The sequence below is a fragment of the Pseudopipra pipra genome, chromosome 9, assembly GCF_036250125.1.
Source record: "Pseudopipra pipra isolate bDixPip1 chromosome 9, bDixPip1.hap1, whole genome shotgun sequence".
In the NCBI taxonomy this organism is placed as follows: Eukaryota; Metazoa; Chordata; class Aves; order Passeriformes; family Pipridae; genus Pseudopipra; species Pseudopipra pipra.
Genome location: NC_087557.1, coordinates 18,497,647 through 18,524,729, shown reverse-complemented (window position 1 = coordinate 18,524,729; position 27,083 = coordinate 18,497,647). Strand labels below are relative to the sequence as shown.

General features: G+C 43.7%; 4 protein-coding genes and 1 long non-coding RNA gene across 17 annotated transcripts in view; 3 read left to right on the top strand and 2 right to left on the bottom strand.

Annotated features, from left to right (window-relative positions):
- SGIP1 (SH3GL interacting endocytic adaptor 1) overlaps positions 1 to 5,728 on the top strand; it is a 54,760-nt gene extending 49,032 nt beyond the window's left edge. For all 8 annotated transcript variants that reach the window (XM_064664909.1, XM_064664910.1, XM_064664914.1 and 5 more), the window contains one exon: positions 320 to 5,728. In XM_064664909.1, the coding sequence (XP_064520979.1) occupies positions 320 to 342 (23 nt within the window). In that variant the 3' untranslated portion in view covers positions 343 to 5,728. The remainder of the gene's footprint in view (positions 1 to 319) is intronic.
- A 935-nt stretch (positions 5,729 to 6,663) lies between these two features.
- DYNLT5 (dynein light chain Tctex-type family member 5) lies at positions 6,664 to 9,111 on the top strand. The gene is made up of 2 exons (XM_064664950.1): positions 6,664 to 6,962; positions 7,441 to 9,111. Exons 1-2 carry the CDS (start codon positions 6,720 to 6,722, stop codon positions 7,642 to 7,644), a joined length of 447 nt encoding a protein of 148 aa, XP_064521020.1. The 5' UTR covers positions 6,664 to 6,719; the 3' UTR covers positions 7,645 to 9,111.
- A 6-nt stretch (positions 9,112 to 9,117) lies between these two features.
- Positions 9,118 to 11,624, bottom strand: INSL5 (insulin like 5). The gene is given in 3 exon segments (XM_064664948.1): positions 9,118 to 9,410; positions 10,656 to 10,848; positions 10,850 to 11,624. Coding segments are annotated over 3 exon segments (534 nt in total). The 5' UTR covers positions 10,958 to 11,624; the 3' UTR covers positions 9,118 to 9,177.
- Positions 11,625 to 12,772: 1,148 nt separating this feature from the next.
- Positions 12,773 to 26,982, bottom strand: DNAI4 (dynein axonemal intermediate chain 4). 5 transcript variants are annotated; one of them, XM_064664922.1, is made up of 17 exons: positions 26,858 to 26,982; positions 25,652 to 25,820; positions 24,653 to 24,726; positions 24,036 to 24,145; positions 23,703 to 23,859; positions 22,367 to 22,506; positions 21,420 to 21,578; positions 20,750 to 20,914; positions 19,717 to 19,961; positions 18,430 to 18,516; positions 17,607 to 17,758; positions 16,821 to 16,978; positions 16,534 to 16,655; positions 15,832 to 15,930; positions 15,161 to 15,387; positions 14,262 to 14,415; positions 12,773 to 12,918 (listed from the first exon to the last, which is right to left on the bottom strand). In XM_064664922.1, the coding sequence occupies exons 1-17, from the start codon at positions 26,965 to 26,967 to the stop codon at positions 12,874 to 12,876; spliced, it is 2,373 nt and encodes a 790-aa protein (XP_064520992.1). In that variant the 5' UTR covers positions 26,968 to 26,982; the 3' UTR covers positions 12,773 to 12,873. The 5 variants fall into 5 exon arrangements, with proteins under 5 accessions (XP_064520992.1, XP_064520991.1, XP_064520993.1 ...); XM_064664921.1 differs by lacking the exon at positions 12,773 to 12,918 and having other exon boundaries at positions 14,098 to 14,415; XM_064664923.1 differs by lacking the exons at positions 12,773 to 12,918; positions 26,858 to 26,982 and adding an exon at positions 26,706 to 26,839 and having other exon boundaries at positions 14,098 to 14,415.
- On the top strand, positions 19,955 to 24,641 carry LOC135418998 (uncharacterized). Of its 2 annotated transcripts, XR_010432766.1 has the most exons (3): positions 19,955 to 20,232; positions 21,123 to 21,190; positions 23,591 to 24,641. It is a non-coding gene; the product is annotated as an uncharacterized LOC135418998 (long non-coding RNA). The 2 variants fall into 2 exon arrangements; XR_010432765.1 differs by having other exon boundaries at positions 21,123 to 24,641.
- Positions 26,983 to 27,083: the final 101 nt, after the last annotated feature.

The window sequence follows — 27,083 nt, the reverse complement described above, 5'->3', positions numbered from 1 at the left end:
TCCTGCCACAGCTCAGCGTGATGGGGCTGGCTGGGGACAGAGGGGCAACAGCTCCACTGCATGACATAAATCCTGCTGCCACTTATGGGAGCCTGGAATTTCATGGGCTCTTTCCTGCTCAGGTGTTCCTCCATGAAAGGCAAGGTCTGGGATCTGCTGCAGAGAAATACAGGGATTCTTCCATGTATTACATTGCTGCAGAGAAATACAAGGATTTTCCCATGTGCCCTGTGGGAGCGGGGCTGGTGGAGGTGGGCAACCATCCCTTAGGAACCAGGGCTGCTCCCTCCCCTCAGTTGATTTCTGATCCCATTTCTAGGTAAATACTTGGCTGATAACTGATGGAAGCTTATGCAAGTCTGTGGAAAATTCTATGGAAAATACCCAAGGACTGCTGTGTGTGGAACGGGTTTTAACTACAGTTTAAGGAAAATGAACTAAATCCTGCACTTGGGACATTTCTGTTGGAAGTGTCGACAACTTTCAGCATTTTTTTTCCTTGGAAAACACCGTCTTGACCAGTCCTACAGTATTTACTTCTAGATGTAACATTGTTAATGGTTTTAAAATGTAATTATTGTATTTGTAAATTGTACTCATTCCAGTAAGGCTGTATTTTGGCAGTTAGACACTTGAGTTTTAGCATTTTACCATTCATGAAATGGATGTAATTTAAACTGTGGTATATAAATCTAATAGTAGTACTGTTGAATGGCACAATGCTTACAGAGGTAGATTACATTTTGTCAATATATACAATTTAAATACAATACTGGTAGCTGTTATGAAGGGGGTGCCTCATCAAAAGAGAGTTCAGTAGAGCCCACATGCTGATTTACTTTCCCTTCAGTCTTTAGTACGTCTCACAGCGATGAATAAAAGCTTAATCTTCAGGTTTAGCTGGTTTAACTCCAGAGAAATATCGCTGTAAAGGTGGAGGTTCCTACCATAGTCTCCCAGGAAAAAAATCTACAAGGAGTATTTACTCCAAATTCCCAACCTGCCCCGTGTTCTCTTACAGCTGCAGACTCCCTGTCAGGAGTCCCGGCAGCATGTAGGTGACCAACGTTTCTCTTTACCCCACGTCCATATATTTTGCAGGGATTCAGATAAGGAAATAAGCAGCAAAGAGACTGGGTGGTAAATCTGAGCTCACAGCGCTGTCAGGAAATGTTCCTGCTGTTTTTAAGGATGTGTTTTCTGAGCTGCGTCCAGATTTTTGGTTGCATTTTTACGTTCCTTTGCTCGGTTTTCTGCCTTTCCCCCCATTTTTGAAAGCCCTATGGGTTTAGAAAATGTTTTAAAGACATGCAGCCCCCCAAGGCCTTTCCATTTTACCACTAAGGCAGGAAAGTGTGTATGGACTGGGAAGCAACTCCCTGGGGAGCTGCCAAAATACAGTGGGGCAAGAGCCAGCCTTGCTGGCACTGGGAGCAGCTCTCTCCTGGAGATGGGAAAATACATGAAAGTACTAAACGGGAGGCTGGGGATCAAAAAATTATCCCTCTGTGTTTTTCCTGGGAGCTGGTGTCCTGCTGCTCATCCCTGTGCAGCGTTTGGGATCTTGTTGACGTTGGTCTCATCCTACTTCTGGCAACATGGTGATAGCATTGGTGGCATTAATGGCACAGCATCTGCTGAGATGTGGAGCTTGTTTAATGGGAGAATTTGGCAATATTGGGAAAGAAAAGAAGGGCTCTTTACAAAATTAAACACAGTTGCAGTTCAGATGCACAGAGAAGCTCAGGAGCATCCCCTGAACTGGATGCCTGTGGAGACTTCAGGAATGTGTAAGATGACAAATAGTTCTGATTTTACAGTCACAAATGTTGCCAGGATTAGGCTTGTGTATTTGCATAGGAAAACTTAGACTGAGCATGTTAGGATGTGCTTGATTATTGAGCAGTTTGGTTTGATGTAGAAAAACAGAGAGCGGTGCCCATCTGAAAAAAAATAAGGAAATTTGGAGATATTTCAGGTCTGAGGTGACTCCCAGGCTGTGATTTGTAAGATTGAGGGGTGAGCTGTGTGTGTGCATTCACAAAAGGCAGCAACAGGGAAGATAAAGCACAATTTGGTTCTGCAACTTCCCACATCTTGGCAGATTTTGGAAGTACACTCAGCAGTGCTCCTGGGTGGAGTGTCCCACTCCATTAATGATTTTCCCCCTGAACTGGAAATATGTATAAAGTGTGTAACCCACCCCTTTCTGACACAGGAATACAGGGCAAACCCTAAGAATCTGTTACAAACTCATTCTTCCAAAAGAGATCTATGGCATAGGCCCAAAATTAAGGGGTTTATTGTGTAAATATTCCCAGAACATAGAGATTTTACTTTATATTTCATTCAAGAGACAAGGTGTTTACATAGCATTGGGTTTTTGAATGCTTTTTAAACAGAAAAACCCATAACCCAAAGCTTCCAAGCTCGTCCCATTTGTGCTGTGGCACAAAATGGAGTCACTTTTTTGGGATGCAGCTCCTGTGGCCTAGGTAGAGAGATGGGACAATTCTGTGCACTTTCTGGGGTGAATTGGCTGGCAGGGCTGTGTCCAATGTGCTATCACACTTCCAGCCCCACAGGGATATGGTTTCCCCTCCAGCCATGGGCAGGTGACACCAAACTGACAACACCGGGACCAAAACCAGCAGTTTGGGACAGAGGACAGGTTCCTTCCATACTGCTTTGGCCAGTTTTTTTGCACAGTGTTTTAGCAGAGTGCCACAGGGATGCTGGTTTTGCTGGGCGTTTGTCTTCTTGCATGTATGAATGTGGCACCCCAGTGTTACCCAGTGCAGGGAACACAGCTGTTGTTCCCGAGTCCAAAGTGCAGGAGCCTGGTCTTCCTGCCTGGCTTTGAGAAGGTCTCAGCAGAAAAAGGTTATGGGCAGCAGCTTAGGTTGGTCTGAGTGTTTGATATAGAGCGTCAAATAGGAGAATGTATAGGGATGTATATCGCTCACAGCCAAGAATTACTTCCCAATATCCCATCTAACCCTACCCTCTGACAGTGGGAAGCCATTCCCCCTTGTCCTATCACTCCAAGCCCTTGCCCCAAGTCCCTCTCCAAGTCCCCTTCCAGTGCCCCAAGATCTCCCTGGAGCCTTTTCTTCTCCAGGATGAATACCCCCAGCTTTCTCAGCCTGTCTCCAGAGCAGAGGGGCTCCAGCCCTGGGAGCACTCCTAGCGGGAAGCACCACTGCTCTGTTTCCCAGCATGTGGTCCAGCAGGTCTTTTGCCAAGTCAGACTGAGGCTGGAAAGGGGGCTCAGCCCTCTGGCACTGCCCAGCTCTAGCACTCCTGAGCTCAGCAGCACTCTGATCTATCTGAGTGAAAAAAAGGACAAATAAAGGAGGCATTAAATAAAAATATATGGATGCATGCATAGAAAGGCTTTAGCTCAGTTACTCCCATGGACCCTTCCCTTTAGATTCAGCAACCTCTCCCAGAGGAATTTTCCCCTGGGAATTTCAGCAGCCCACACCTGCAGAGTCAAAGTTCCTCTGATGGAGCAGGAGGGTTTTCCCCCACAGACACCCGAAGACTTGGGTTTTTAGATGTCAAGAGCAGGAAGTAAATTTTTTTGGTAATTTTTCTCCTGTTTGTCATAAGCAGTCAGGATTCTCAGTCAGCTTATGGTGCTCCTCACAGGAGACCTTTCAGACCAATTTTCTACTTTAACAGTATTTCTTAATAACTATGAAATCACTCACTAGTATGAAATACTACCAAATAATGAGCTTTTCATTTGGTGCCTGCATTTGGTGCCTCTTAAATATCACTCTCCTGTTCAATAATTCTTATTTTTGCTGTCATTCAGGATTTCATTTAAATTACTTTGCCTTTGATCTGCCCTTTCAGGTTTTATCTATTAAAAGTTTTTTAAAACATAGATGGGAAAAACCTAGAAATTTCTGTTGGAATGTCATCCTGTTTTAGCCAGGCAGGAAGAGGATGGAGAGGGAAGGCTGCAGCCACCCAAGATTCCTCCAGCACAAGTATCACATAAAGAGTTACCACTTCCCTTTCTCCCAGCAGAGGCATTTTAAAAGACTGGAGTGCACTGAGAAGATTTTTAGAAGACTTAAGAAGGAATCAAACATCTTTTACTAAAAACATTCAGACCTCATCCTTGGCTACCAATCTCTGTCAGCAACTGTTTCCAGGCCCACTGGGCACCTGGGGCAGTTTTGGGTCACAGAGGAATCCTGCTCCATTCCACCTTTTTTTTTGACATACAGCCCATGGATCTGTTACCCAAACACCCAACATCTCAAAAAAACCTCACATCCATACACTAAGTATGGAGTGGTTTTTCCCCTACTCTTCTGTTGGTTCTATGTGAAAACATCTTGGTTAAACCACTTAATTTTGAAGCTTGACATATTTTATATGTAACATCACGTCATACTTTCCTGATAAGAAATTACTGCCTCAAAGATTTCATTTCATAGCCAGAATTCTTCTGTTCTTCTTTTTCTCACCATTTCCCAAGGAAAGTAATCCTTGCAGAGCTGGGGAGGTTTTATGATAATCAGGATTTTAGTTCTTATTTCAATCAGGATTTTAATTCTTATTTCACTGCAAGGCTAGGAAAAGATTTGCAGGAATACACCCTGCTTCTGCCTTCCCTTTCCCTTTAGGAGGGATGCTGCTGCTGGCAATGGTTCTTGAAACCATGAGAGTTAAAGTGGTGATGCTCTTCCAAGGTTTTCAGACAAGCAGGACTCTGCAACAGGCCATGCAGGATGTGGTGAAACACAACAGGTTTTAGTGAGGCATTTGGGATATCTTGTTCCTCCATTAGAAATCCCACTCTTTCTGGGTACAGCCGTCCTGCTGTCAGGTTTCTCATCCACACAGGGATGGGCTTTTCCACTCCAAAATGTTTTAAGGTTGATGAAATCACCTGGTTGCTTGGATTATATAAAACATGTGGAGATGTTCGTTGCAGTGAGCGAGGAATCCCATTGGGATGTGTTGTGAAGCTCCTCTCCTGCAGCCAGGGCTGGTGGGTGGAGGGCATGGAATGCAGGAGAACCTCACCAGGACACCCCAGCAGTGAATCAGATTTCCCCAGGTATCACCCTGTATCATTTTATTAACTCCCTCATGTATAAAATGTTTATAAATATTTGTGGATTAAGATACACAGGTCTATTTTTAAGATTTAAGTTAAATAAGTTAATGAATGGCTGGCCTTTTTTGCCTAAACGTGCAATGAGATATATTATACCTTTAGTCTATGATGGCCTAGGTACTGCTTAGTCTGTGATGAAAACTTTGCTGCTTTCCTACTGTTCTCAGAGAAAAAAAAAAAACTGTAAAAGACGTACAGGTTTGTTGCACAGGGACTACTGCAGCGAAGCTTTGTATTTGACCACTGGTAATATGAATGTGTTGTATTGACTTGTTGAAGATAATCATGAAACAACATATTTTAAATGTTACTTGCCTTATAGATTAGAGTACAACTATGTGGATATCATTTTTGTAAATACTGTTTTTTATAAATGTCTCTCCTCCATTCTCCCTGTCACCCATTTCACCGAATCTCGAATATGCAATTATTTACCACGCATAACGTTGCGACAGATAAATCCCCATGTCAGAACAAAGTTTATTAATTCTATACATAAGATCCACATTAAATACCCAATTGAGTTGCAATTTAAATGTGATTATTATTTTTTCCTTGAAAATAAACAAAACCAGTAAAACAATACTTTTTCTGAGTGAGCTTTGCTTCCATAAGCAAGAGAAGCCAGAGGAGATGGGCAGAGGTATCGGGGGCTGGCCCAAAAAAGGGTCCCTTGCCCAGAAAAAATCATCTCTGGTCCAAAACCTGCCATCACTGCTGGAGTTATGCACAGCGTCCCACATGGGGACAGGTCAGGGTTGGCATGTGGGGACATTGGGAATCCACAGGGACCACAGGGACGGATGGAGCTCGAGAGGATCCATGGAGGCCATGAGCGTATGTCAGGACTGTAGGGACATGTGGGGTCTATGTGGATCCACAAGGGTCATAGGAATCTGTGAGGGCTATAGGAACCCATGGAGACCCACGGGGGGACCATAGGGACGTTTGGGGGGGCTGTGTGGACCTGTGGGAGCCACAGGGACCTGGGACTTTTAGGTGTACGTGGGAACCTGTGGATACTGTGGGGACCTTGGGGGAGTCTGTGGGAACATGTGGAAGTCGTGGGGACATGTGGAAGTTGTGAGGACATGCAGGGACCTGTGGACTCTGGGGACCTGTGGGGGCTGTGAGGGAATACAGCAACCTGTGGAAGCCATGGGGACCTGAGGGGGCTGTGGGGACATGCAAGGACCTGTGGAGACTGTGGGAGCCATGGGAAACCTGTGGGGGATGTAAGGGGACACCAGGACCTGTGAAAGCCATGGGGACCTAGGGGGCTGTAAGTGCACACAGGGACCTATGGAAGCTGTGGTGACTTGTGTTAGCCATGGGCACCTGTGGGAGGTTATACGGACACACAGGGACTGGTGGAAGCTATGGGGACCCAGGGCAGCCGTAGGAATACAGAGTCCCCCGGGAGGCTGCGAGCACACAGGCGGAGGCCGGGAACGCAGGGGCCAGGAACGCGGAGGGAGACTTCCCCCTCCCGGCGGACGCAGGGCGGCACTGGCGGCACTGGCCGCCGCCCTTCCGCCTCCCTCCGCGCCGAGGGGGTGGAGGAGCGCTGAGGGGGATGGAGGGCGGTGCGGCCATGAGCGACCCCCGCTCGGGGGGGTCTGGGTACGACTGCACCTCCAAACCGCCTTCCGCCCGGCAGCTTTTTCCTCATAAGACCGAGCTTTGCCTCACAGGTCCTTCCAAGCGCTTCCCGGGGGCAGCAGTGGATGAGATCCTGAGGGATGTGGTGGAGAGTTACTTGAGGGAGCAGCGCTACGAGCCGGCACGGTGCAGGGAGGTGGCGAAGGACATCGCTGAGGTAGGAGGGAGCAGGTGGATATTCTGCCCTCATGGTTCGATGGGGTGTGAGGGAGGTGGCTGCTGGGGAGCTCCCCAGATATCCCCCAAAATACCTATAAAGTGTGAAATAAAGGGTGGAGGAGGGTTGCTCTGAGGAGGGTGCACGTGGATACGAGTTAATAGAATGGTTTGGGTTAGAAGGGACCTTAAAGCTTATCTTGTTCCACTCCCTGCCATGGGCAGAGACACCTTCCACTATCCCGGGTTGCTCCAAGCCCTGTCCAACCTGGCCTTGGACACTTCCAGGGATGGGGCAGCCACAGCTTCTCTGGGCAACCTGTGCCAGGGCCCCACCACCCTCACAGGGAAGAATTCCTTCCCAATATCCAGTCTAACCCCATCCTCTGTCAGTTTAATACTATTTCCCCTTGTCCTGCCCTGCTAAACATCTGTCTCCATCTTTGAACACATGGACTAAACTTGTTTTTCTCCTGCAGATGGTTAAAGCGCGGGTGAAAGACCTTGTGATCCCACGGTACAAGATTGTGGTGGTGACACACATTGGGCAGCTGGATGAGCAGAGCATGCAGATTGGGAGCAGGTGCCTGTGGGATCCTGTGAGCGACACTGTTTCATCGTATGTGTTCAAGAACACTTCCCTGTTTGCTGTTGCAAATGTCTATGGTGTGTATTTTGAATAGGGAGGTAGTTGAGCTTAACAGCAGAAGAAATGGAAGTTCAGCCTAACTCTTCCTGTTTCTGTTGTTGAAAACATTTGTGAAGGACCAAAGTGCTCTCACCTGTTTTGAAATGTGGCTACTGTGAGCCTTTGGGTAAATGTAATTAACTGTTTCCCAGAGCTTTCTCTGGGAAGTGGTTCTCTCTGACACACTGTTTTGCACCTAATTCTCGCTACTTTCAGAACTTTTCCTGCAGGGAAAATAATATTTTAAGAATATTCCCTATAATGTTTTTATCTCCCTGAATTTGCCTTCATTCCATGATCCCCGAGCAGAAACCACAGAGGGTTTTTTGGAGAGTAAAACAAGAGCATTTTAAGACAATCTCTGTTAATGATGTTTGCAGGCATTCAGTGCATGCCAGGCCTGAGCACAGAAAAGGTGGCTGAGAGAAGGTAGCTAGTTCTGCTTGAGTCATAGAATCCCAGATTGCTTTGGGTTGGAAGGGATCTTAAAGCTCATCCAGTTCCACCCCCTGCCATGGGCAGGGACATCTTCCACTAGACCAGGTTGCCCCAAGCCCTGTCCAACTTGGCCTTGGACACTTCCAGGGAGGGGTAGCCACAGCTTCTCTGGGCAGCCTGTGCCAGGGCCTCACCACCCTCACGAGAAAGAATTTCTTCCCAATTTCCAATCTAACCCTGCCATCTTTCAGTTTGCTACCATTCCCCCTTGTCCTGCCACTCCATGGCCTTGTCAGTCCCTCTCCATCTAGGAAGAAGAAGACCAGTGAAATGAAGTGAAAATTGTCTTTAAATGATACTATGTTTAGAGTATATAAATCTTGCATATCTGGGCCCTTCTAGTGAAAGTGCTTGAATTGAGAATACTGAATTTCAGCTGAGGTTCTCAGCCAATACCTGCCCTCAGATAAGAGATGCAATACAGCCCTCAGCTCAGAAGTGTGTTCAGTCTCCCTGGGTGCAAATTAACTGTCTGTTGAATTGGACTTAAGGGAAATGTTATTGAAAGCAGCTGGATTAGGAGATAACTGTGGGTTTATGCCCATCCAGTTTAGAGGCTGGGGCTGATGGTCCCAGGTCTCTCCTGGTGCAGCCGTTCCCCACTGGTTGGGGTCTGGCTGACCTTGCAGTGTGACAGAGCTTCCTGTGCCTTGCTCTGATTCTGAAATCAGACTTTTTGCTTCTCCTGTTTCCCAGCTGAAACCTGCTGTTGGATTTTCCTGAGTAAGAGAACAAACCTATCAAAAATTGCTTATTTTATTACATTTTACATGCAAAGCTGAAACTAGAAGAGTAGTTAGTTAGAAAGAAATATTTGTACTCATGAATGAGTTTAACTAAACCTCTTGTAAACCCTGTGAAATCCAGTCAACCTGAACTGTCACTGCAACCACTTGCTAGTGTGCACTATGACATTTAACACTCAAAAGAGTAAAGCTACAATTAAAGAACACAACTGAACTAATTGTGGTTTATGTCATGATTATTTTAATCTATGGAAGGTGTGATATTGAGCCTCAGCAGCCCCGTTTCAGCACAGGGAGCTGATCTCCCTCCTGCTGCAGCCCACGTTGCAGCAGGATGTGGTGAGCAGCTTGGCTGCCTCACGCTTGCTTAGCACAGACATTTTGCTGATGTGCAAGTCTTGCTCTGGCTTGGACTTGACCTCGTGGGTTTCTTCGCGGTCGGTCCCCAGTCTCTGGTCTGTGTAGGTTGAGGAGTCGGCGTCACCGTTGTGTGGGAAAGGCTGGGGGTTTTCACTCTCTGTGGCATAAAAATTAGAAGCTAAGAGTTAGAAGTCACGGAAAGATGAGTAATTTAAGTATTTATCTTTACTAGAAAGACACACCAACCTACAGCCAGGGAGGGAAACACTCCATGTTTCTGATGTGAGCAACCAACATGTACCAGATCACTGACTTGCTCACAGCCTGAGCAATGTGTTTAAAAACCCAGTAATTCATGGATTTATATTTAAGAGTATTCTTTGTTGCCTTGTCAGTCTTACACTGATATATTTGCTTCCAAGGGAAAAACGGTGGTTAGATGTGTAAATGGCACTTGACTGGCACATTAACTTGGGCCTGCCTGTGGGATTCCTGATATGCAAGTTTTGCATTAAGGCATCACCTACACCACAATTTCATAGTCCTGGGTGTTCCCACTTCAATTACACTCGCATTTCAGCTGCATTTTAAACACTTTTGGACATCTGGGCACTGCCTTCTGGAGTTTGTAAAGGTGTAGTAGTTCTTGCTTAGTTTAGCACCAGACTCTCACGAAGGGTGTTGTGGGTGGCATTTCTTTTTGTATTTGTTTAGAGCTGCTGCTATAAGAAGTTTTCCAAAAATGCAGGTGTGGGAAGTGCAGAAAGTCTCTATTCCTGTCATCTGCCTCAGTTATTTTCTTGTTTTCTATTTATTTTAATCTGTCAGAGTGCAAATTCCTAGCAGTGCATTTAATGGCTGAATTTTCTTGCTATCCAAAAATGCACTAATGAGTATAGATATATACGACAGCTTGTGAAGATACTTAAATTGCAGAGTAAATATTCAACATGCTTTATTTATAATATTCTTAAGTTGTGATAAAGTTTCTGGTTTCTAGTGGGGAAAGTGCAGGCAGCAGTAAGACACTTGCATTGCCTGCAGCAAAGCTCACCGCTGGCACTTGAAACGAGATGGCAGAGAGATTTTCAATGATAGCCTTGGTTTTGCTCCTGTTCCTCAGGTGGACTTGAAAAATCTTGAGCTAGATGGTTTTTTTTTTTTAGCAAAATAGCACAGGGAGCTAAGCTAGGCAAGCTGGAAGGAGAGAGAACACGTGGAGCTGCAGTGCTTCGCTTACTGTCTCCCAGCACAACCCGTGCTGCTGGCGCTGGAGCTATTGAGGGGAACAGTGGGAGTGGAGGGCTCCCGAGGCACAGCCTGCAGGGACTGTGCTGCTTCTGAGTCCCCTTGGAGCTGGATGCACTGGGGATGAGCCTGTGATGCTTCAATTGGTACTTACCCAAGAGATAGCGATGATCAGTCAGATGCCTCTTCCAGCGCGAGCCGCCACAGGTGAACACGACAGCTCTGACAAAGTCTCTCCCACAGAGCCTCACAGTGTTTCCTTCCCCTTGTCCTCCTTGTGCCACGATCAGGAGAGTTAGACAGGCCAGTGCCAGTGCTGTGCCCTTCATGGTGCTGAGGGTTCTTCGTGCCTGGTGTGGGCAGGGCAGGAGGGACCAGCCACACCGAGTGCGAAGCTCTGCTGGAACCTTCCCATTTATACCCACAGCCCGTGCGCTCCACTGGGTAATGGCCCATTCTGGGGGTGACTTCATGTTTGCTAAAAACACGTTAATCACTTGTTTCCGGTCATGTTTGAAGTGCTTTGGGATCTTGGTCAAGTATTAAACACTTCTTAAGGCTCCGTAACTGGTTTACTAGGAACACGTGAGGTATAACATGTTTATGGGGTACAGGCTCAGGTGGATGCTGTTAATGTGTGTCCTGCAAGAGCAAAAGGGTGTTTATGACATGATCTGTAGGTAATGGGTTCTGTGTCTGTTCCCCACAGAGGTGTGCTGAGCAGCCTGTTACCTAGTCCTGCCTGTTATCACAGTTTAAGCAAGGGGGTCTTTCAGTGTTAGTGATCCCAAAGAAAAAGGGAGTTAACTCCTTCCCATGATGTCTGCAGTTGTGCACCTCTTCATTCCCCGCCTTATTCACAAGCCAAGCTGGTGACTGAGGATGACTGGGAGGAAAAACCTGCCAGTTCCAGGCCCCCATGAGAAAATCAGGTATTGAGGGGGTTTGAGGGCTGTGAGGCCTGTAGTTGTGGCCCTTGTCCAAAAAGGCATAGAAAAGAGGGGGAGATGGCACTGAAGAAAGCACAGGATAGCTACAGGTCAGCATCCTGGCCATCCTTTGATTTTTGGTAACACCTGAAAGACAGAAGTGGGTCCACTAAAGCAGTGTGGAGCTGCTCTGGAACCAGATATCAGTAAACTGGTTATAAACACAGCCCCTTCCTAATGCTTGGGATATTATTGGCTGCAGTTGCTGTAAGCTTCTGTAAAAAATTCTTGCAATGAAATGCCTGAAGGAGAAAATCTATCAAATACAAGGTTGGAAATTCCATGTTTAACAAAAATTACAGGGGGAACCTTGAAGATCTTGAGCCCTTCCTAACACCACAAGGGTTTTCCAGCACCATAATGTTACAGTTAATTAGCTTTCACTGTGTGCAGGGTGGGTTAGGATGTGTTACAGCCTTGATAGAAAGCTTGTTTTGTGGCTGCAGCATTGGTAAGCAAACAGATGATGGAAAATACATGGTGTATTTTGTTCAGATTTGTAATAATGATTAACACATGATTCATCTTAATGGGTGTCTGTCTTTGAAGTGCACAAAGATTTATTTTATGTCGGGTAAGGTTGCATGTTCCCTGTTGGATGTGCAGCACACAGAAGTAAGTGAATGTTAATGCGTCACAAATGATCCTTAACTTCAGTGATGTGTTAAATGTTGGATGTTTATTGTCAGGGTAATCAGAGAGGCTGAACGTTCTATATCTATAAAATACACATCTCCACACATAATGTGCTCGCTGGGCAGCAGGGCTACGACTTGTGCTTGATCACTGCTCTGTGGGGTTTTTAGTATTTTCTGTGGGCAGGAAGTCCCTGAAAATCTTTTTTTTCTGTTTCTTCTGCTCTGCCCCCCCAAAATCCAGCCTAGGCAGCCAAACTCTGCCTGTTTCCAACCAGCATGCAGGCTGAGCAAGTTCCCTGCCTGACATCACTCAAAACTCAGCATTCACCTTTGGTGGTGGGTTATGGGAGAAGATGGAACTGATGGAAAGTCCATTTATTTACTGGGTGATTTCACTGGGAAGGTACAGATACATCTAGTAAGGGCTGAGGTTGTAGCATGGAGGTGATTTTTGGTTTTGAATAACCCAAGGAGAAAAGACCTTGGGGGAAAAAAAAGGATAAAGACTAAAGGAGAAAAGACTATGGAGACTTTCCCATTATCTGTATTACAGAGAAGGCCATCCATGTATTAACACTGTTTGTCTAAGGACGGGGACTTCTGGGGGAAAAGTTAGGGCATTTGAAAGCAATTTCTAACCGGTGTGGTTTCAAAGAGAAACTTTAATTATTGCAAAGGAATAAATGTTCATACTACATCGTGTCTTTCCTGCTGTTTCCCAACAGAGAAGGGGCAGCAGTTACTGTTAAACAGCTCCAACTGGACAAACGATGTCATGCAAGTTACCAACCTGTAAAACAAGAGGAAAAAGAACTGGTTCTTCCTTGGAATTCTGTTACTGCTATGGTTACATCTAAGAGTACTCCTGGAAAACAGCACTTTTTTGGCAGACTTGGTTGGATTGCATTTGTACTGTCATGTTTGACAGCATACACAGATATATCTTGTTTATAAAAGAAGTTAATTTTCAAGATGATACATGTATAGTAGCTGCACTTAGATGTGATTGTCCCTAAGTAATTACCTGCCCTGAGCATTAGCTGTAGTATGGCTGTAGTATGGTCATGCTAAGCCTTGTCCATACCCAAGCCTAGGGAGACTTTGCTGCTACAAGAAAAGGGAGTGACAGACATGGGTGATGCTGGAAAGTGGTGCTCCCTCTGGATAATGTGACCAGTTATGCTACATGCCCAAAGCCTATGAAGTGAAGCACTTTCAGTTCTGTTCTGGTGACATACCCAGGAAATTATCCCTGTACTGAATAACTGATGAACTCTGCTCAGAGGACTCAGGCAGCTTCATGGTGGTTTGTGGGAGTGTAGTGGTAGTTTGTGGGAGGGGGGATGGAGCCAGGGAATTGGATTTTGGGGCTATCTCAAACCATGACAGGGAGAAAAACCCACTAATTTTATTTTCTGAGTTTAACAATAGCCTCCCTCACTTTCTGTTTTTAAGGGAAATATCGTTGTGGTTTACAGCACTTGGCAAATGAGGCTGGTAATTACCAGGATTTCTACCTGCAATGCTGACAGTTGTGAATTATTGATCCATAATATCCTAAGAATGAAGGTTAGATTGACGTCAGCATTTTCCTTCTCTCCAGCTTCAGTGTTTTGCGCCGTGTAATCTGAAGGGATTTATAAAAAGCAGCAGTCCCCCTTTATAAACTGGCCACAGTTACAAGGGTCTGCTGGGTCTGACACCCACATGGTGAGACATTGTGTTGGTGGCCAGGGGAGGACACGTTGTGTCTGTGGTGGAGCAGGTGAGGGCATTCAGCCCAATAGAGTCTCCTGCAGACTGTTTAGATGGAGTGTCACCTCCCTGCCCTTGCGTCCCAAATCCAGCTCTGTGGTGTACCTCTGGATTTGCAACCAAGTGAAACCTGCAGTTGACCTTCACTTGCAGTCAAGTGAACCCAACATTGACTGAACTGTTCCTGAAGTTTCTAGTGGTATGGCAGCAGAAGAGCAGGAACAACCTCAGGTTTAATCTGGTTATAGAATTGTATGTGATTCCACCTATTTCAGTATTCATTATTTGGATCTTTCACAGTAGCTCCTTCCTGAGGAATGAGGCCCCAGAGCAGCAGTCAGCCCCTGAGCACACCGCCGTTCTCCAAGCGTGTCGTACCTTGTTGCTGCCAGGAGCATCCAAGTTGAACAGCTCCCACACCCCAACTCCACCAAGGCTGTCTCCCAGCAGAAGGCAGTTGGTGTTCTTGGCAAAGAGGATGGATGTGAGATTGGCTTCTGGGTTGGCAGTGTGGGAGATCACGGGGTTGAAGCTGCAACCCAGACAAGGCAGGAATTAATGGGTACCGTGCACTGACCTGAGTGCAGTGTCCTGTCAGTACAGCAGCCTGAGAAATGCTGCACGTTTCACTTCTTGTGTTCTAGATTAACTCAAAAACTAGGAAGTGAGGCAATATTTTGTTTGGTCTCTGCCAGAACAAAATTTCCAGCTGCTATTAACTGAGATATCCTGGTTGCCTAAAACCTGTCCTATTGCCTGATCTGGGGGGTGGCGGGTAATATGGATATTATATTAATAACTTGCATTATGCTACTGCAGGATTTGGGGGCCTCTGGATCCACCGTGGGTTTGACGCCATCAGTAATAAATACAGACCACCTGTGCAAGGCCACAGATAACTGAGCCACCCATGATTTGTGCATGTGGTGCACAGGAGTGGGAAAACATGAGAGGTATCTCAGCTTCAGACCATCGTATTTTATAAAAGTAGCTCAGTTTTGATGTTTTGTCCTTTAACTATGGCAGTGGTAAAATCTCTGATTTCTGCAGAAAAACCAGGCAGTTTTACCCTTTATCAGCTCCATGAGGCATCCAGCTCCTGTTCTAACTCCATTTCTCTGGTAATAGCATCTGCTTTTACAAAATGAGTATTTCAAGATGCAATGCTTTCAATAGCTGAATAAGCTGTCCTGATCTGATAGTTTTGATTAGGCAATAATTTGTAGCCTTCATGCCATAAGGTTTCAGAATTTTCTTTGAGAAAAGTAATTACTTACATGCTGACACTCAGATCCCAGATTTCTACCCTGCTTTCCTTCACTGCTGCAAATATGAAGGCTGATTTTGGAGACCACATGATGTCATGAACAAAAGCTTTGACAGAACTGAAAGTTAAAAGGGGCGTCTGTGAGTCCCGGTTCCATAAAATGGTGCTCCAGTCTGCAGAGCAGCTTAGGAACATGTCTGTGCTGGATGGATTCCAGGCCACTCTGTACACAGGACCCTTGGAGTTTGGGGAGAAACAAAAAACAACTTGGTGTTACTGTAGAGCTACAGAATCTCTTGTAGAGCTACCCATCTTTCTGTCAGAAATAAGACTATTTAACTGTACAGGACAGTCACATTACTGATTATTTTCTTAAGCCAGGACTAAAGCTTTAAACCAGTTTATAGAAGTTTTAATAAAGTACCTAAAAAAATCCTTATAGTGTAGAAAGTAATCCTGTAAGACTGTGATGCTTCATGCCAGGGGAATTCATTCTTAATATAAGAAGAGAACTTTAGGTTTCTTTTGTTGCAGATGTTACATTTATAATGTTACATTTATATATACATATATATATAATTATATATTATTAGACATTATAATATAAGCAAAGAAACTGTTACATTTTTGAACTTAATTGAATGGTTTCTGCTGTCATTATGTTTTCTGTGCATCACTCACTTTATGGCCTCTGTATGTTCCCAGAATCTGCTCTTTGCCTGAGCAAGAGCACTGGTAGATGTGGCCCTCATCTGTTCCAGCAAGATAAATATCCGTATCCTGAAAGAAAGGTAAAAAAAGCCTCAGTTGGATTAACCGATTTATCGCTTATCTAGAAATCGTAAAGGGCTGGATGAGTATGGCAGAGACAGGCTCTGAAGAGCTGAGGTGGAGCTGCTTTGTTGGGCCGGGGTGTGTGAGGTGAGTATAGAGGGGTCAGAATGTAGCACATTTCCTGTATGTGTTCTCTCAATCAATGCAGAACTTATGCTGGGATTTTTGACTCCTGAAAACCTTGGACGTTCAGCAGTCCGTGTGGAAAAGGCATAAATTCTTCAAGTGCTCTGCGGAAGAAAAACTCAGCTGGATAAAGAGAAGCACAGCACCCTATGTCCTGGACTTGGGAGATGTTGAACAAATCCTCACAGACTTGGTGAACACAGAGAGGGAAACTGCCCCAGGGTCTGCCCAAGGAAATGTGAGTAGCGTGGCTGAGAGGACAGAGCTTGGTTTACCATTTCATCCTTTTGGGGTAAAACTTAGGCTTCAAATCCCAGTGTCAAGTCCCCGACTAGTATTGAGGTAGCTCCAGCTGAGGATCCCACCTCTGCTATGTAGTTTTCCTGGGCAAAACTTTAGCCAGGATGGACTTTCTGAGCCTACCTCTGGGTGGAAGTCAAAGCACATTCCAGCTGCCTGTTGAGATATCGGAGCTTCACTTTTCCTTTCTTTCTCACCTGGTAATTTCTTCTTCTCCCTTTCTGTTCGCCTTAGTTTCATCAGATCTGTGCAAATAGAAGGAGTTTTTGTCAAACAGGTGTGTGACAGCCCTGTGAGTAACTCATGCTGCTCTGGAATGCCGAACTTAAATCTTTTGTGTATGATAACTGGTGTAAAGAATGTCACCTGAAATTAAACAAAGCAATTTCAGGTATTTTTGCTCTGCTCACCAATGCAGTCCAGTCTTTGCTGGATGAGCCACTCAGTTACTCGCCCATCTGCTGAGATACACATCAGTCTCTCTTTTTTGTCACCTTCTGTTGCACCTCTCTCCTGTTCCACCCACCTCAGCTGCCACACAGCACCTGTATGTTTATTTAAGGATGCACTGGAACACAAGATGCACATGGTAAATCATATCTGAACAAAGACAAGGCAATATATTTGAAAAATAATTAATCTTCCACTTTGTAATGAGTGTCAGATCTTATGATAGAAATGTTTAGCTTTTCTTTAAAAAAAATAGTCTGAACATTGGTTGTTTTCTCCAGGAAAATTTTTTCTCTATTAAACATGTTTGATACTTAGTTTCAGGGCACTATTTATGTGCTGATACCTTTCAGTGACACCTGAACCACGAAATCAATCTGTACCTTGTAGGAGAGAGCCCAGATCTGGGGAGCTGCCCTTAGGGCAAATGTCTCCCTCATCACCTTCCTCTCTCTCTCATTTTCTTCTTAATTCCTGCTCACTCCTCACCTGTTCTGATGTTCTCTGCATTTCTGGCAAGTGGAATCAGGGAGAAAGCACCAAAAGATACCACTGGTCACACCAAAGGATTTATTATCTGGGGCAGGATTGTCTTAGATAGGACATGGAGTATAAATGATATATGGTGGTAACTTGCTGCATTTTCTTAAAACTTCAAAGAACAGGACTCCTTTGTTTCACCTTTCCAAAGTGTTATTTGGTGAGAGATGCCTGGAGTGGGAGGAGATGGGAGGTCACAGCCTCACCTGCTGTCCAAGAACGCGGCGTTGTTCCGACTCCGCACATCATAGACTGCAACAGATCCACTAGATGTTCCAACTGCTAAAAGGTTTGGACTTGCCAGGGAAAAATCCACAGCAGTAACACCATGGTCACACTGGAAAATGCGCTCTGGCCACTGACCAGGAGAAAAATACCAAGCATGTTTTAAGGTAGTTTCTTAATTTACCTCCATCTTCTCAGCACTGGGCACTGAATTGCTCTGCTGGAAAACTCAAGTGACCATAGTGACTTCTAGATAGAAATCAGGTACTGTGTTCTAAACTGCTCCATTTATTTCTTGCTGCAGCTGATAAAATTAGGAAAAAATAAAGATTGTGCAGAAATATGACACTGTAAAATAAGTTAGATTGGGTTACTCCAAACCAAATATCTAGAAGGGTGTATGGTGGCATCGGGGAATCACTAGAGTATTTGATTGTTGTTGATGTGGTAAAGATGCATCACAGATTTGAATATTCATGGCTTAAATTAGTCTAATACACAGTTTTGACAAAGTAAAATTTGTAGAAGAAATCAAACTGAAGTTGTGTAATTTGATGGCAATCAGATGGTTTTTACTGTGACACTTCATAACTGAGATTTCCAAGATTTTTTTAAAATGGCTAATTTTAAAAGGATTCCTTTCCAGATAGATCTGTGAAGTATATATGTTATATCTATGCAATCTACTTTCTTTTTGGAACTATTGTGAGAAGTTAGATTAGATAATTATAGTTAAAAAGGAAATAAAGAAGAAATAGTACAGAGAAAAACACATTGAAGAAAAGCAAACTGGCTGCTCATTACCATGGGGTTCTTCAGTGACCAACAGCAAGCCAAGCCTTTCTTCTGATCTTTAGAATCAAACTCTCCGTAACCAATGGCTAAAAGATCCTGAAAGCACAAATTAACAGAAATCTCTCAGTTTAACTTGAATTTTAGTGGTGTATTTCCAAACAACAGTTTTGTGTTAGCAGTGACCGTCAGGGCAAAGTCTGGAAAAACAACGCTCATGTCATATGCAGGTGGAATAACAAACAAGATGAACATTGTTCTATAACTGTATTTGATGTGCAATATTTAATGGAATGCATAATAATACTTCTGGTTTTCTCTCTCAGGGTTACTTATAAAAGAAGCTTCAGTGAGCACCACAAACTCCTGGCTTTTAGCTTTTTACAGTGGGGTCCAATGAATTCCCTTAATTCCTTTCCATGGGCAGAAGTGAAAAACAGCAGCAAGACTTCAGTCTTCAGCTCCATTAATTTCTCTTTTCCTACACTTTCAAAGTAGGTGTTTGTTTGCCCTGTGTTCTAAGACTGGGGCCTCTAAATGTGGCAGCTTTATAATATCTGGGGATCTGGTGTACTAACAGTATGAAATGGTCTTTGTTTTCTGTCTTTTTTTGCCCTTACTGGTTTTCTGTTTCTTGTCCTCACCTGCTTTTTACTTTCCTTCCATTCATTATTTTTGTGGTGTGGGGAAAACTGAGCCTTACATGACTGAGTATGGAGATGTCTGAGTCATTCTCACTTCCACTGAAACCAAATTAAACAAACTTGGGCTGACTTCTTAGAAATCTGTGCTGTTATTATTTATCTTATCCTTAAAGTTTGATGATTGCTGCTTTTTTGGGGAGATTACTGTTAAAGCCAAAGATGTGTTTTCTAAACTATCATGAATAAACTCCATCACTGGTGATAAAGTTTAGTAGTAGGAGTTTGAATTTCAACTGCCAGTTCTATCACAGATCAAATTTATTAATGTCGTTGTTCAGGTGACTGCCCAGGGTAAACTTTGCCCTGAGGGTCACTGCTAGCAGAAAATTGCCTTTTGGAAATACACTGCTAAAGTTCAGTTAAATTTTGGACCAATTAAAGCTGTTGTGATACATGTGTAGGAAAGCCTGGTGCTGCTGTTCAACCTGTAGATTAAGGGAACAAGGTTGTTATGTGGAAGGCCAAAAACAATCCACATGATTGCAGGGATGGATCCATCTCTCTGAGATCCCTCCCAGCAAAGCACACCAAAATCAGGAGTTTGTTTACACCACCACTTGCTTGTAAAGAGCTCAGGAGTGACTTGTTAACTCACAGGATTCACTTTGTTCCAGGCCATGCTGCTCACGCTGTGGCCGCTGGTTAAATCACACGTGTAAGACCACAGCTGTTCCAGCCTGGGAGCTGCATCTTCTTCTGGGGTTTTATTTATTGTCATTGATGGGTCAATTAATCCTTTTCCTTCTTTTCCCTCATCCTTCTTTTCCTTATCATGCTCTTCCTCTTCATCTTCTTCCGTGGCTGTTGCTGTATCACCCCCGTCCGAGGTAATGTCAGGCTCTGAAATGCACAGATATGGTGAAGTCTGAGTAGGAACATTTCACTCATCTCACTCCAGTAGTTCCCATCAGAAGAAAAAATTTGCCCTTTCAGCAGATATTTTGCAGCAAAAAAAAAAGTGCAGTGAAGATTTGAGGAATTAAGACATCCTAACTTCTAAAACTGTGGCTGAAATATTGCTGGGGACAGAGAAAACAACTCGACAAGGCTGTGGTGTGCCAGGTCTGTACTACAGGTGTGAAACGAGCGTATTTAGCTACCCAGCAACAAGGTAGGAATTTATGTCCACCCCCCACCAGGAATGTTTCTAATCTCATGTATTTAAAAATGTATTTAAATAGATTGTTTTCAAGTTAGATGCCAAATTTTAAAGCACCACACTACACATCAATGCTGTAACACCACAGCTGAGTTGCACAATGCTGTGATAAGTCTCCTTCTAAAATTAAATTAAAAAAAAAAAAAAAAGAGATATTCCAATGCAAAAAGTGGTGAGAGAAGTAGCAGAATTTATCTTCTATCTCTAGGAAACAAGTTTGACTAATATTTTGAATAAGTCTCAATTTGTGGTATAAGCTCAGAGTTAATTTGTTCAGTTCTTCCACTGAGCCTGTTAAAGTGCATGTAAAACTCTGAAGTTTATGTTGGCATCTCAAAAACTCTCCTCTCTTTGGTCTATTTAATTGACTTGTCATCTGTAAAGACATCCAGTGAGGGACATAACTCCCTGACTTCCAATAGGACGTAAAGCCTTGTGCTGGAAACGGGATACTCAGTAAGGAACAAACCTATAAGGACAGGAATCTGCCGATAAGCTGCAAGTTTGGGTTGAAAAATATTCTCCATTAAAATCCTCTCCATGATAACTAAATCCTGCTTTAAGTTTTCTGATGTTAATATAGCTTCTGAATGGCATTTCTCCTCTTCCTGGCTCCTGACAGGAACAGCGCTTTCTGAAATCATTAGAGAAGAAGTTGTGATGCCTGATAACAGATAATATGGGAAATAAATGGTTTTAACACAATAAAACTTTGCACATAAAAGTTGAGAGATAAGAATTCTCCTCCACCTGCAAAAAGCATAGAAGAATCTGTAAGGATCAAAGAATACTTCCACTATGAGTTTTTTCTTGCTTTAATTTTGTTTTCTTTTATTGCTCAGATACTCAGTATGATGAGATATTCTGGAATTTTTCACAAATGGCGTTCTGCTTCTACTGTCACAAGTGAGTGAGTGAGTACCAGCAAGCCTTGTCCCTGACTATTTATCTTTATTTAAGGTAATTTCTGATGGCAGTGGACAGCAAAGGCCTCAGTGCAGCCCTATCCAAGATTCTTTAGCAAACTCTCTTTCAGGCACCAGTCAGGCCAAGCACGTTCTTCAGGTAGCTTCCCCATACAGCATTGTGATGTGCCTGTTTTAGAAGGATGAAAACAGGGCAGAAATGTAAAATGTTACCTCTGTCAGAAGAGACAGACACATTCTGCTCCTGCTCTTTTGTTGTGGGAGATTTGCTGCTTCCCTCTGTTGTGGCTCCCAATCCTTCTGCCTGTGACGTAGGTTCTATTTCTGATGCATCCAGTGAATTGTCCAAGTCCCAGGAAGTGACCATTGTCCCTGGCAATGAATTTCACTGCGTTATACACGTCTCTCATTTTGGTACATTATTACAAGGGCCTTGAGCAGGGCCAGCTCCTGCCCAAACCTCACCTTTATATGCTCAGCTCTTCAAACAGGGGTTGGAACAAGCCCTGCTGATGCTCAAGGCACTCAAAAAAAGTGGCAAATACGTTTTCAAATCAGATTATCTACTTCTTTTATTTTTTCCCTCATTTTACATGCACTAACAAACACAAAGGAAAAATGTTTTAGACAGCATTTCCCATAGTTTTCTTTGGCCTCCTACACACAAAAGGCACATTTTTTTTAGAGCGCTGAGGTTGTACATTCTGTAAAATTGCATCGATCTTGTGAGACTGCCAAGATTTCCTGCTTTCCCCAAGGTTTTAAATCTCATAACAGAGGTTCCCTTCTTTGCATTAAGACAAACAGAAATAGAAACCAGCGTCACTGAAAAGTTAAAGGGGGAAAAGGAAGCTGTGTCCTTTCATGTTTCAAGGGAAGAGCTGAGGATTAGCTGGAGAAGCTCTGCTTGCAAAGTGCTGAGGCAGGCAGGGCACAGCAGCTCTCATTTAGTGTTCATGACTGTTTTATTGCAATGGATACAGTGTTCCAGCAACAAGTTCACATTTTAGGAGGGCCAGAAAAGGCCACCACAAATCACACTGCCCTATCTGAACTCAAAGCTCTGGAAGTGAAAGTTGAGGAAACATCCCAAGATGGAAGAAATAAAAAAGCCCTTTTCTCAGTGTTCTGCCAGCTGCAGGGAGTGTTTTGAGTTTTACCTTTATCTTCCATGATAATTGTCTCACATTGCACTTCCTTGTTTTTGGCAGCCCCAGCCAGGGTTTGCACCATTCTCTCTTCAAAGCGTTCGCTGCTAGCTTTGGCTTTGCACATGTCAGCGTAAATCTTATTCCGCTCCCTCGAAAACAAAGAAGACAGTGTTTGGCAACTCTCTGAAAAACTTCTGCATTCAAATTCTCAGTGTCTTTGAACAGGAGAGGACACTCCATTTTTTACATTTATTGCTTGGATGTTTTTGGATTGCTACATGTTATTTCAGTGTTTGTATTTCTCTCAGCAGCTGTTTCTGACCTTTGTGATGCTGTTCTAAAACAGGAATGGCTTGTAGAGAGCAGGACCAGCAAAAATCCCTACCCCAACTACCTGTAAATTTTGGGGGAATTCAGAGGAGTTCAGAAATACGTAGCTCTCTTCACTTGGGAGTGAAAGGCAGAGCATCCAAGACACAGAAAGGAAACTGCTCCATTTCTATTACCCCCAGCCCTCAAGTTCTGTAGGGATGTCAGTGGGAATTATGAACATTTATTATTTTGGTTTCACTATTTGAGCAGATGACGTGGGTCATACCCCACCCCTGCTGTGCTCAGGAAGAATTACTGTTCCTGTACAGCTGGCCATACCCTCTGTGCACACCAGCGAAGCCTGATTTGTTGGATGCTCATCCTCTTATTCTTCCCAAAAAGCCCACCAGTGTGATTGACAAACATTGGGGTTGGAGTCCTACCATGAACTTGGTGTGGACACAAGCAGAAAGAGCTTGCTTAGAGGAGTTGTTTGACTTGTCAGCTGCAGCTTTGGGGCTTTGTGTTTCCAAAAGCTGTGTGACAGGTCTGTCACATGGAGAGAACTTTGCTGCTCTCTGTCCCAGTCAGCTCCTGGGAATAAGCCAAAAACCTGGGTTAACTCCCCACCAAAGCTCATGGGAGTCCAGGGAGGACTCTGAAGTGGGAATACTAAGGGGAGACACAATATTATGGTTCCTTCTAACTAGAAGCACTGTGAGGAGCTTCAGAGGAAGCCAACACTTAGTATGTTTATCTCTTCTTTATTAATAAATAATTAGCTGTAAAGCTACACACAAAGATGAATGCAGAGGTTTGTGATTTCCTACTGTTTTCATGAAAATTTAGTCATGTAATTCCTTATCACATGCTTCTCTTTCCCTTACCCTCTGCTTTTCCTAACCTGCCTTAATTTTTCAGTGAAAGACAAAATGAATTTCATCAACGTGATGGAGTTGCAAGAAATTTAGCCTTGTCAAAGAGAGACCCAAGGCTTTGAACACAGATGAAATGGGGGCCAATCTATACCTACAGAACTCTCCCAGCATCTTCTGCTTCCACAGACACCATGACAGAGGGCATATCAAACATCCAGAGTGTGTCTGTCTCTGAGAGGTAAATATCCACTCTCTGATCCAGGTCTGCCTCTGTTAATTCTTCTTCCATCTCCTCCTGCCCCACCTGCACAGCTGAAAAATGAGGTGAACAAGTGCTTTTCTGCTCTGAATTTAAAAGAAGACAAATTAATTCTTAAAGTATTGTAAAGCACCGAGTTCCTTTGAAGTGCTGGGCTGACTCAGTGTCTCACAAATCCCAGTGCTCCAAAGAACAGTTTAAATCTATAATTATAGTGTCTGTTCTTTACCAGATAAGCTCAAAGTTGGGTCTTGTCCAGAGCCAGGTTCTGCTGTTCCCTCGAGGCCAGACTTGGTTGTTGATTTGTTTGATATCCAAGTGCTGCTGCTTCCATATGTCCTTCAGTGACAAGAAATAAGCAGAAATTGTCTCAAAAAAAGAGATGTCTTATTTTCAGGAGATACTTTATATTTTTTAAGTCATTTTTTGTCTATATTTGCTCCTGGTTGATATCCCAGCCTCTGGGATTATGTGTTGTAACAGCCAGCCTGGGAAACATGACAGAAGGATGGTCCTCAAAGAGCAATTTCTTTATCTTAAAAATCACAACTGCAGTTATTTATTGCATTTTGATGCAGTGATGTGGCTCATGATTTTTCCTTTTAAACACAAATAGTTATTTACCTTCTTTTTGTATGACTTAATTGAATTTGTCATTTGGATGCACATAATCACCCAGAGGTAACTGGTTTAAATTAGTAAAAGAGAGAATGTTAACAAGATTTGTATATTTTTAATAATTTAATATTTGAATTTATATATTTTACATTTTTGCAAAAAAGATTGTCTGTACTTAATAAGTATTATCAACACAGATAAAATACTTGAAAATAAAGTTTGCCTTGCCTGGGTGTGGCAGTATTTGGGTCTGACTGGAAGAGGGGATGCGGTGTCACATTCTTCCCATCTTCATCAAAAACCTGAAGAAATATTTAAATAATTAAGATAATGTCACTGTGTTCCCAAGGAACAGGGATGACACTTGTGAAGGGGTTTGCATTCCTTCAGGGATCAGCTCAAGAGGGCTGATCAAAGTCACCTTTGCCTGGGACTTCTTTGGAACCCTCTTTAATGGCTGGAAATAGCTGGAAAACCCCATTTCTCTTTGGTCAACCCTTGTGGCTTTTTCAGCTCATTTATTCTCTAATGACCTCCAGGAGTGACTGAACTGTTGAAGTCCAATTAAAAGTGCAGCCAAAGTAATGAGATAATTATCCATCTTTTTAATTATAGTGTTCAAGGTATTTTATTGTAGGAAGGTCAGCCACGTCTTTAAATGCAGTTCCTGACCCAGCCTGAGTGCGGGAATAGAAAGAATTGAAAGCCATGGAGCTGTTAGAGCAGGTCCAGAAGAGGCCACGGAGCTGCTCCCAGGGCTGGAACCCCTTTGCTCTGGAGACAGGCTGGGAGAGCTGGAGGTGTTCACCTGGAGAAGAGAAGGCTCCAGGGACAACTTAGAGCCCTTCCAGTGCCTAAAGGGGCTCCAAGAGAGCTGGAGAGGGACTTGGGACAAGGGCCTGCAGGGACAGAACAAGGGGGAATGGCTTCCCACTGCCAGAGGGCAGGGTTAGATGGGATATTGGGAAGAAATTCTTCCCTTTGAGGGTGGTGAGGAGCTGGGATGGAATTCCCAGAGCAGCTGTGGCTGTCCCATCCCTGAAGTGTCCATGGCCAGGTTGGATGGGGCTTGGAGCAACCTGGCCTAGTGGAAGGTGTCCTGCCCATGGCAGGGGGTGGGACAGGATGAGCTTTATGTCCCTCCCAACCATTCCGTGGTTCTGTGATCATTCCTGCAGGTCAGTTTTGGACAGCGACCATCGTTCCGGAGGTGTCCCTGGCTCTCACCTGCAGGGGCCCCTGGATGCCAACGAGGCCCCCCCTGCGCACTGGCCGTCCCTCGGAGGCCATGGAGGTCCTGTGGGAGCTGCTCACGGTGCTGCCCCGTCTGGGGGAGACAAGGACCCCCCCGGTTCCTGCTCCTGCTCCTGCTGCTCCTTCTGCTCCGGCCCTGGCCCTGCAACACCCACAGAGGCTCCTCCTCAACCAGCACAACACCCAAAACAACACAGCACCCTCAAGTTCCAGCAGTGCTTTACACGATTGAAAGGTTTAAATAGAAAGGATTGCTTAAAACATAGAGGATTATATTAAATAAAAATGTATCAGATTATGAAATAGAAATGATTATTGAATCTAAAGGATTAAAAGGGTTATCATGTCATTGTTAACCCTACACAATTGGCCCAGCCCTTGCGAGACAGGGCTTAATATTATAAAATATCATAAATGGTAATAAAGGATTTTTACCATTTATTTATTATATTTTATTATTAGACTACTGTATATCACATATCAATTATTTTAAAGGATATAAACCATTTACAATTAAGTATTTTTATCATTTCATTATAATTTATTATATATAATGAATTATATATTATCAATTACTTTAAAGATTTAAACCATTTACAATAAGGTATTTCACCATTTATTCTAATTTATTATATATTCTAATTTATTATATGTATGTTCTAATGTATTATATGTTACCAACTATTTTAAAGGATTTAAACAATTTAGAATAAAATATTTTATTATTTATTATAATTTACCATGTATTATAATTTTTATTTATTATATATTCTAATGATTATATATTACCAATTATTTTAATGTATGTAAGCCATTTATAATAAAGGATTTTTACCATTTATTTATTGTAATTAATTATATATTTTAATTTATTACACATTATAATATATCATATAATTCCCAATTATTTCAAAGATGTAATGAAGGATTTTTACCATTTATTATCTATTCTAATTTATTATCTCTGCTATTATATATTCCCAGTTATTTTAAGGGATTTAAAACATTTATAATAAAGGAATCTTACCACTTATTTATTATAACTCACTTTACATTACAACTTATTATTATTCTAATTTCTCCTATATTCCCGGTGATTTTGAAGGCTCTGAGCCATTTTTAACATTAAGTAATATTTGGATGTTTGGAAGGTTTAAAGCCCCTCCCGGTCCCACTCACGGCGGAGGCCGCGGCCCGGCGGGGTCCGGCATGGCGGCGTCCTCCGTTACCACGGCAACACCGCCCAACACGCCGCGCGGGGATTGGCCGCCAGCACCGGCACCGCCCATAGGCGGGTGCGCGCGCGCGGGCCGCGCTGTCCCCGCTCCGCAGCCCCGGGACGGCCTCGGGTTCGGGTCCCGCCCCCGCCGGCACAGCGGGAGCCGCACTGGGAGCCGCAGCGCCG